General features: G+C 33.8%; 1 protein-coding gene across 1 annotated transcript; it reads right to left on the bottom strand.

The window, feature by feature from the left end:
- Window positions 1–7,184: 7,184 nt before the first annotated feature.
- LOC145062744 (aspartate carbamoyltransferase, chloroplastic-like) lies at window positions 7,185–9,690 on the bottom strand. The gene is made up of 5 exons (XM_079010343.1): window positions 9,477–9,690; window positions 8,348–8,879; window positions 7,973–8,286; window positions 7,655–7,891; window positions 7,185–7,549 (listed from the first exon to the last, which is right to left on the bottom strand). The coding sequence occupies exons 2-5, from the start codon at window positions 8,835–8,837 to the stop codon at window positions 7,442–7,444; spliced, it is 1,149 nt and encodes a 382-aa protein (XP_078866469.1). The 5' UTR covers window positions 8,838–8,879; window positions 9,477–9,690; the 3' UTR covers window positions 7,185–7,441.
- Between the last annotated feature and the right edge of the window lie 430 nt (window positions 9,691–10,120).

The raw sequence follows: 10,120 nt of genomic DNA, 5'->3' as shown, positions 1-10,120 counted from the left end.
TTTTTTTTATAGATAATGGACTTATATTGTAGCTATATATTTATTTGAATTTTTTTTATTAAGCTAGGCAAGCTGGCAGAAATCCATGGTTTTATAAAATTAAAGCAAAAGCTACATATATGGTATACAATTTAATCCTTATGGTTGCAAAAGAGATAAAAAGAGGAGGGAGTACTAAAGTACATTGTCTACATTGCGAGCAAAATGCAAGTATGTTTTTGTTTGAATTAATTAGCTAAGGGAATTAGGGATGCAAAAATTTGTTTTCTTTTGGGATCATGATATATGATAATATGAAAAAAAAATATAAGTATTCTCTCATTTTCAGTATACAATGTAAGTTTGTTTCATATGTAAAAAGAGAAACGTACGTTGTTTTAGATTTCACTTTTTTAAGAACATACAAGAACTTGATCTCTTTTTCAATGTTGTTTGATTGTTGCAGTCAATTCCATCTTTTGTAAGTAGATGAATCCAGAATCTGCTGTTGTCAGTAGAGATCGAGGCAATAGCATTCACAAACATACGAATTTCAATTCCATTTTTTGTAACACACCAAACATGAAAAAAAATCTTACCCGTGCAACGCACAGATTTCATCACTAGTTACAATTATGAGAGGTATGATGGAGTTATTGGGATTTCAGACGACGATGATTGGGATAATGTTAGGCACTAAAATTATAGACCTTACTTCATTTATATTATGTGTATTACTTATTAACCGTTTAACGTTTAACAGGTTATATGTTTTTTGTTTGTTACAAAGTTCTTTTTTCTACATCCAAGTGTTATTAGAGTATTTGAAGACTTTGTTTAAACACTTTAAACATAAATTAGAGAGAGAAAATTCTCAAAAGACAAAAGGTACATCATCTTCTACTTATTTCCTTAATTTTTTTTATATATTTACTCTAACTCAAAAATTAAATTGGAAGACGGCATTACAACTTGTTTGTAACATTTTAGGCATGGGTTAATAAGACAGGAGGTGGGGATTTATTTGGCCGATGAAATAGTAATGAAGGTTGACAAATTTGAGATCTTAAGTTGGTAGACCTCAATGTTGGATGAGAGTCTTTATATAATACGAGTGTCAAGCAATTACATTAATTAGTTTAGATTTAGAAGTTGTAATATCCCCTAAGATAGCATTAGCAATGATGTGCAACTAGGATTGCATTAAGCTTCACAGCATGCCGATTAATGCTTTAGAAGACTTGGAGAAGATAGAAATTGGTAAGTGTTATGAAATATTAGTTTATGAATGACCATTGGATTCCTCATTTCTCTCATAATCTCTATCATTATTTAGCATTAGTAATGAACATTTCAATGTGTTTTATGAGTGTAATAATGCATCATCAAAATGTGCATTCATCTTACATCTTATTTTGGTTATATAAATAGTGAGCACTATGTATTAGAATGTTTATGATTTCATCACAAGTATTGGAATAAAAGTTCTCTCCACTCTTATGTCTTTCTTTACTCTATAATTTATCTTGTTATTAGATCATATTTTATAACACGCTATCAACACGACTCTACCATAGAGCTTTAACTCCTTATTACTCTTGTCATTTTCAGGTATGTATTTTTTTTTATAAGATTACATGTACAATACTTACAATTTATTTTACGAAATTTCTTAACTAACAATTCCTTAACATACATGTCTTTATTTTGATTAGTATTTTCACTACGGAAAACTATGCTATGCTAGAGAAAACTTTCTCTACTTTTCATGTCACTAACATGCTCCTGCAGCAACAATATCGTGAGAAAGGTTTAAAAAAACTATTCTTAATTAATCTAATGTCTTCTTGTGGCTAAACAAAACAATGAGTTATTGATGAAAAATCACTAATCAATCCTGACTTTAGGGAATGCAACATCATATAATTATAATAGTCATGGGTCTAACTGAGATCGTGGAGGTTATTATAATTATCATAAAAATAACAAGATTACAAGTAACCACCAAAAGTTGGAAAACAACAAAAACCCACATCCTAATGATAAAAATGGTCAAGGCAAAAAGAAAGTTGACAATATTTGTCACTGATGTGGAATGACCGGTCATTGGTCTTGTACATATCGCTCTCTAAAACATTTTGTTGATCTTTATCAAGCTTCTCTAACTTCTAAAAAAAATAAAATATCAAAACAAAATTAATTCAAAATGATTTTCACGAAGATCGACCATAAATGACACATTTGGATGTTGTCGATTTTTTTTTGTCTATCCAAAAGGGGATATATGTGGACCAATTCATCCACCATGTGGACCATTTAAATATTTTCTGATTTTAATTGACGCGTCAACTAGATGGTCACACTCGTGCTTGTTATTAGGCCGCAATCTCGCTTTCGCAAAATTACTTGCAGAAATAATCCGCCTAAGGGCACATTTTCCCAATTACCCAATTAAGAAAAATCGACTTGACAATGCTGGAGAATTTACATCACAAGCTTTTAATGACTATTGCATGTCGATTGGGATAACTATTGAACATCCTTTTGCATATGTTCATACACAAAATGGTTTAGTTGAGTCATTAATCAAACACCTTCAATTAATTGCAAGACCATTACTAATGTATTCTAAACTTCGTACATCGACATGGAGACATGCAATTTTACATGCAACATCACTTATACGCATTAGGCCAATTAGTTATCATAAGTTCTCCCCTATTTAACTGGTTTGTAGTCAGAAACCAAATATTTCCCATCTAAGGACGTTTGGATGTGCAATTTATGTACCCATTTCTCCACCACACCGCACAAAAATGGGTCCTCAAAGAAGAATGAGAATTTATGTTGGATATGAATCTCCATCTATAATAAAATATTTAGAACCATTAACTGAAGATTTATTTACAGCTAGATTTGACGATTGTCATTTTGAGAATCGATTTTTCCAACATTAGAGGGATAAATAAAGACGTCTCTTGCAATGAATTATCACTCTCATTTTTAGATCCTTGTTCAAGTCAATGTGAACTTGAAAAGATAATTCATTTACAAAATGTAGCATATTAGTTGCAAGATGCATTCACTGACCCTAAGTGAGTAACAAAGTCTCATGTACCAACTGTAACTGCTCCAATTAGAATTGATATCCCAGAAGGAAAAAAAAATATAGCTACAAATGAATCTAAGGCACGCCTGAAGCATGGAAGACCAACCGGTTCCAAAGATAAAAATTCTCAAAAATGAAAGGCAGCAAATATAATTGATGGTCTAAAAGAGAAAATAGAATCTCTTGAAAGGATTAATGTAGCTCTAGAAGAGCCCAATGACATAACAAAAGAAACCGGGATACCTGAAAATTATGAAAATGAAGAGATCTCAATAAATTATGTCATGGTAGGAATAAGATGGATCCAAAATAAGACAGACGTTGACGATAATTTTTCATATCATGTTGCGCACAAGATTATGGAAGAAAATGAGGATCTTGAACCTAAATCTATAAAGGAATGTAGAATAGAAAATATTGGCCAAAACGGAAAGATGCAATCAACAAAGAGCTTAATTCTCTCACTCAACAAAAAAAATTTGGACCTGTAGTCCGTATACCAAACGAAGTAAGACCAGTGAGACACAAATGAGTATTTGTGTGCAAAAGAAACGAGAAAAATGAAGTTGTGAGATATAAAGTAAGTCTTGTTGCACAAGGTTTTACCCAAAGGCCCGGAATTGATTATGAAGAAACATACTCTCTTGTGGTTGATGCAATTACATTTCGTTATCTAATAAGTCTTGATACACATGAAAAATTGGAGATGCGTCTGATGGATGTAGTTATCGCCTATTTTTATGGTTACTTGAGAATGATATTTATATGAAAATCCTAGGAGGGTTTAAGGTGCTAGAAGCAAAAACTCCTAATTCTCAAGAAGTATCTTCGAAAAAATTAAATAAATCTTTGTATAGATTGAAACAATCTGGTTGTATGTGGTTCAATTGTTTAAGTACATTTCTGTTAAAAGAGGGATATAAAAATGATCCATTAAGCCGATATGTATTCATAAAAAGATCCGGATCAGAATTTGTCTTAATTGATGTTATTGTAGATGATTTGAACATAATTGGAACTCCTAGAGAATTGGAAAAGGTCACTTCTTGTTTGAAAGAACATTTTGAAATGCATGATCTTGGTAAGATGAAATTCTATTTGGGTCTTCAAATTGAGCACACAAAAATGGAGGTTTTGTACATTAAAATCTAGAAAATATGCTTAAAAGGTTTTATATGAATAACTCACATCCATGAGTAACCCGAAGGTGGTAAGGCACTTAGATGCCAAAAAGGACCAATTTCAGCATCATAAAATAACATGAAATCTTCTTGTTCCCGAAGAACCATATCTTAGTGCTATTGGTGCACTAATATATCTTACTGTTAATACAAGACCTGATATATCTTTTTCTGTAAACTTAATAGCAAGCTATAGTTCTTGCCTAACAAGAAGACACTGGAATGGAGTCAAACACATTCTTTGGTATCTTCGTGGTACAGTGGATATGAATTTATACTAATCAAATTCATCAAATGTGAAGTTAATTGGTTACGCAGATGTTGTATATTTATCCGATCCACACGGAGCTCAAAATCAAACAGGTTATTTATTCACTTATGGAGGTAAGAAAATTTCTTGACATTATGTTAAACAAACTTTAGTTGCTGCTTATTCTAACCATACAGAGATTATAACAATTCATAAGGCAAGTCATGAATGTATTTGGTTAAGAAAGTTAACTCAACACATTCGCAAGAATTGTGGTCTAATTTCTAACATGGATGTTCCAACCATACTATATGAAGATAATACGACTTGTATAGCTCCATTCAAGGAAGGATTTATTAAAGGAAACAGAACCAAACATATATCCCCCAAGTTCACTCATGATCTTCAAAAAGAGTGTGACATCAACATCCATAAAATCCAGTCAAGTAACAACTTGCCTGGGTTTTTCATTAAAGCACTTCCAATATCTATATTTGAAAATATGGCATGAAACATTTCTATGCGGTGCTTTAAGGAAATCAAGTGACGTGCTGATTATGGGGAGTTGGAAACATATTGTACTCTTTTCCTTAGCTATGTTTTTTTGTAACGCCTCGATTCTCAGGTATTGATCTATGATTATAAATTTTTCATGATTTCAAGGTCTACTCGACTAGTTGGTTGCCCTGAATCGTCGAGTAGCAGCGGGTTAGTCCACGTGTTTAAGTGACCTACTCGCCGAGTCCAAGAAAGGACTCGACGAGTAGGAGCTGGAGGATGAAACCCTAATTTCCGGGGTTTTGCACCCTATTTAAGGGATCATTAGCCTCCTTTTGGCCTCCTTGCAGTCCCTTGAGAACGCAGCAAACCCTAATTCGTGTGAGTGTGCTCTATTTGTGTGTTTCAAGCTTTGGAAGAGGATTCTTGGTGAGAAGAGCTCAGAGAGCAAGTGTCTAGAAGCAAGGAACGTGTGGGATCTGAAATCTACCTCAGTTGGCATCCTTTGGAAGGTATCAAGTCGTAATCTTGACCTCATTTCATTCTAGATCTCTTTTGGGTGAATTTTAGGGCTTTTCTAGCATATTAGGAAGATTTTCTTGTGTATGAGCTAAGATCTGAAGTTACAACTTTAGATTTGAGCTCTCTTGGGTCTCTAAGTCAATAAAGTTTTAGCTTTGGCAAGTATGAACCTCTCCTCAAGTGAAAAACTCCATTTCAAGCTTGGTTGTGTCATTCTAAGACTGTGGGCTCGGTGGCAATCCAGATGTGAGCTGTGGGCCCGGAAGGCAATCCAGACTCACACTGTTGGCCCAGGGGTAATCCAATCTATAAAGCTGTGGACCCAGTATATTTTGTTATTTGTATATGTGTTATGTACAGGGTAGCGGTATTTTGGGGGAACTCACTAAGACTCGGGCTTACAGTTTCAGTTTATTGTTTCAGGTACATCAGGGGATCGCGGCAAGGCGAAGGCGTGATCGTACAGCTCCTCGTGTTTTGTTTATGTTTCTGGTAGGACTCTGATATAGACTATTTTGAAAACAAATTTGTAATAACTGTTGGTTTTAAATGTTTTGAAAAGTTTTAAAGTCGCTCGAATTTTATGGGTGTTACATTTTTCCACATGGTTTTCTTAGCAAGGTTTTTAATGAGGCGATTCTTTCTAATATCTATTATTAATCATGTACTCTTTTTCTTTAATAAATGTTTTCCCCATCAGGTTTTACCTATTAAGGTTTTAACGAGGCATAATATAATCGTCATTCAAAAGGGGGGGGGGGGGGGGGGGGGGAAGGGGGGTTATGAAATATTAGTTTATGAATGTCCATTGGATTCCCCATTTCTCTCATAACTCTTTATCATTATTTAACATTAGTAACGACCATTTCAATGTGTTTTATGAGTATAATAATGCATCATCATAATGTGCATTCATCTTTCATCTTATTTTGGTTGTATAAATAGTGAATCATATGTATTAGAAAATTGATGATTTCATCACAAATTTGGAATAAAAGTTTTCTCCGCTCTCGTGTCTTTCTTTACTTTATAATTTATCTTGTTATTTTATCAAATTTTATAACGGTAAGTATTTTTTTTATTGTATTTTTATATTATTTGTAAGTAGGCGGAGCATAGTCGACTCATGCATGGACTAGGATTGATAATTTGTGGGTGGGATTTGGAATATTCTGGTTGTGATGGTATTGGGTTTAGTTCGTGTGAAAAAATTTGTGTATGTTTTGGGATGAATTGATTTGCTTTTTGAATGGTTTGATCTCATATTAAGAAAAAAAAAACTTTCAATATCTGAAAGGACTAAAGGAGTAAGTGAGTAACAACTCAAAAAACACATTTTTTGAAAATTTGTTTCATCTCAAATCTATATAATAATATGAGATTATATATGCATATCAGTTGAAGTTTGTTCTTCCTTGATTTTAATTTCATGCTCCATTTTTTTTATCATTAACAAGAATTATTTTGAAAATGAATATTTTATTGATCTCAAGTCTTTAACTTTTTGTTGTACATTCACGGATTGTGTACTCGTGACGAAAAAACGATTTCCTTCATTGATGAGATAACATCATGTCCGATGCGTGATGAAAATAAGTCTGCTTTAATATCAATCCTAAATTATAAACCATTGAGAAGATGATGATTGAAGTAAGATAATATGGTCATTTATTAGTAATCAATGTCCATAATAAGTCACCATTAAACAGGAGAGCAAGAAGAATTCCCATAAATCCATAAGCTTAAATTATTACCTAAAAAGTTGCAATATCTTTAGACTTTAGGTGATATATCTAATCTAACACATGGAAATGGAATTTGTTGCAGTTTTGACGAGAGAAAGTGTAGTTATTCAGCAAAACGACTCTCCCTTTCAAACCAAGACCATTGACCATTGACCATTCACCAACCAACAAGTAAGAGCTTGAGCAAAGCCATTCTAATGTAGAGTCCATTTTTAGCTTGTCTAAAATAAGCAGCCCTTGGGTCCCCATCTACATCCACGGTTATCTAATAGAGAGTGTATACAATTCACAAACAAAAACAACTTAATTATATTTATATATTATATTATAATATATAAAACTAAAAAGTAAATTTGACAAGAATTTGTACCTCATCAAGCCTTGGGAGAGGATGCATGACAATGGCATGTTTCTGCATGACACCCAACACCTCTCTATCAATAATGTATTTCCCACGAGCTTCCTCATAAAGATCGCTTCTCTCTCCAAAACGTTCCTTCTGGATGCGAGTCTGATACACCACATCACATTTCGAAGCCACTTCCTTCAAATCTGCACTTTCTTCCCATTCAACTCCCTTTAATGTTAAGTACTCTTTGATGTCCTCCTAAATTAATCCATCAACACATTCACAGCTTCTTTTTCTCATACATATATAATATATATAATAATAATAATAATTGCATACCTTCATCTTTACAACTTCTGGTGAGACAAAGTAGATCTTGACATCATTGTATTTGGCTAAAAGATATGCAAGAGAGCGAACTGTTCGACCATTTGCAAGATCCCCAACAAGTCCGACTTTGATTCCATCCAGCTTTCCAATCTCTCTTTCAATGGTGTACACATCAAGAAGAGCCTGAGTCGGATGCTGACCTGGACCATCCCCAGCATTGATAACAGGAATGTTAGCTGTCATGGCTGCTCTTCTGGCAGCACCACTTTCAAAATGCCTCATCACAATTATATCCGAATACCCTTCCACCGTTCTAATAGAATCTGAATAAAAAAAAAAAGATCAAATTCAGAACGAGAGAAAGAAGATGAAAGAATGCACTACCTTCAAGTGTTTCTCCCTTTGCAGCAGAAGAGAATTCGCGTGCATTTTCTGTTGTTAAAACTTCGCCACCTAAGCGCTTCATTGCTGACTCAAACGAAAGCCTGGTTCTTGTTGAAGGCTCGTAAAAGAGAGTAGCCATCAGATAACCATTCAAAAGCTGACTTCCATGTGATTGTGACTTCTTCTCAATTGTTTCCATTTCACGTGCCACTTCAAATATGGCACTGAGGGTATCTCTATCAAATTGCTGTGCCTCAATCACATCTTCAAGTTGAAATTTTTCTCCTTTCAAGAAAGTGTGGTGGCTTTGGACCTCTAGTGCTTTACATTGGATTCTATCCTTGGATAGCAGCCTTCCATTGTTAGGACAGCTCATCGATACATGGTTCTTCTTGTTATGGAAGAAATCTGAGTTATTTGAATCACCAAAGGTCTTCCTTTGTTCAGGAGCTAGTGTGGCGCCATGTGTAGAAAACGCAGAGGAAGACATTGCCACAACACAAGTAGATATCTTATCTTATCTTATCACCACCTGAACAGAATTTGTGACCATTAACAATACATCCATAGTAGCAGCTATGAATAAACTATGTGCATAACTTAACAGTCAAAATCAGAAACAGGCTCCAAAAGTATTATGCTTTTACTAGTTCTTTTTCTTGTGACAATAACATTGGCAAAGAGTGTTTAGGCATACAACTTTCATCCAATATGTAATTAATGTTAAAGACTAATTCAAAGCTGAAAACATTATGGAGAAGATTGGAGTGAGAACTGATTGAGCTTTAGGTAGACTTGGTAGTCATATGTTAAGGTATCTCTTTTGTACGCCTATTTATCAATTTCAATAATAAAGGAAACCCAACAATTAAACTTATCAATCTAGAACTCAGTCGTTAGTCATTTAAGCCTAACGAACACCAAGGCACTTTAAAGTCGAAATTCAAAGGTCGAAAGCTTATGAAAGTAGTAAAATTATTCTTAATATGCCATCTCTGTAGGCAGACATTATGATAACAATATTCATCAATAAACCTACTTAATAAGAAAGCTTAGAAGATAAAATCATTTGTAAAATTAAGTTTCAGAAAAACTCAAAAAGATAGCAAACTGAAGAAGGAGAAGCCACCTCGGAGTCAGAGAACCTTGCTGGAGAATTATAATACTTTAACGACGGCCTAATCGACAGATTTCACGCCTCAAGCTACTTTATAGGAAGAGCTGATGATGCATGCTTAACTTCACTAAAAAAGTATCGACGATTGAATTGAATAAGGGTTTTGGCGGAAAAACAAAATAATAGATGAGATGGTTTCAAGTTTCAACAACACGAGAATTTCCCTTATCACGACGTTACTTCAGTCATCCCGTAACCCTAAACACTGGGCTTGGGCTTTCACACAAGACCCACTTTTCTATTTTAGTATATACGGCAAATATATAAAAAAAAAATGGATAATAACTTCATAGGGGAAGATATTTTTTGAAATGTACACATTTAGTCTTTATTCTATTTTTCTTGTAAAATAAACCCTTATACTTTATTTTTTGTAACAATGCAGTCCTTGTGACCGGCTATACCCGGTATACCGGTCATATACGAATTTTCTTTTAGGGAAAATGACTTGATATGGTAAGATACTTTTTGAAATGTACACATTTAGTCCTTATTTATTATTTTTTTATAAAATAAACCATTATACTTTATTAATATGTACACATTAGGTCCTTTTCACCGGATTCTACAGTTTTTGCTGATGTGGAAGCACAAGT

Source organism: Lactuca serriola, chromosome 7 (genome assembly GCF_051521515.1).
Source record: "Lactuca serriola cultivar US96UC23 chromosome 7, Lser_US96UC23_V15, whole genome shotgun sequence".
In the NCBI taxonomy this organism is placed as follows: Eukaryota; Viridiplantae; Streptophyta; class Magnoliopsida; order Asterales; family Asteraceae; genus Lactuca; species Lactuca serriola.
The sequence above is the reverse complement of the archived record's forward strand: the minus strand, read 5'-3'. Positions and strand labels throughout refer to the sequence as shown.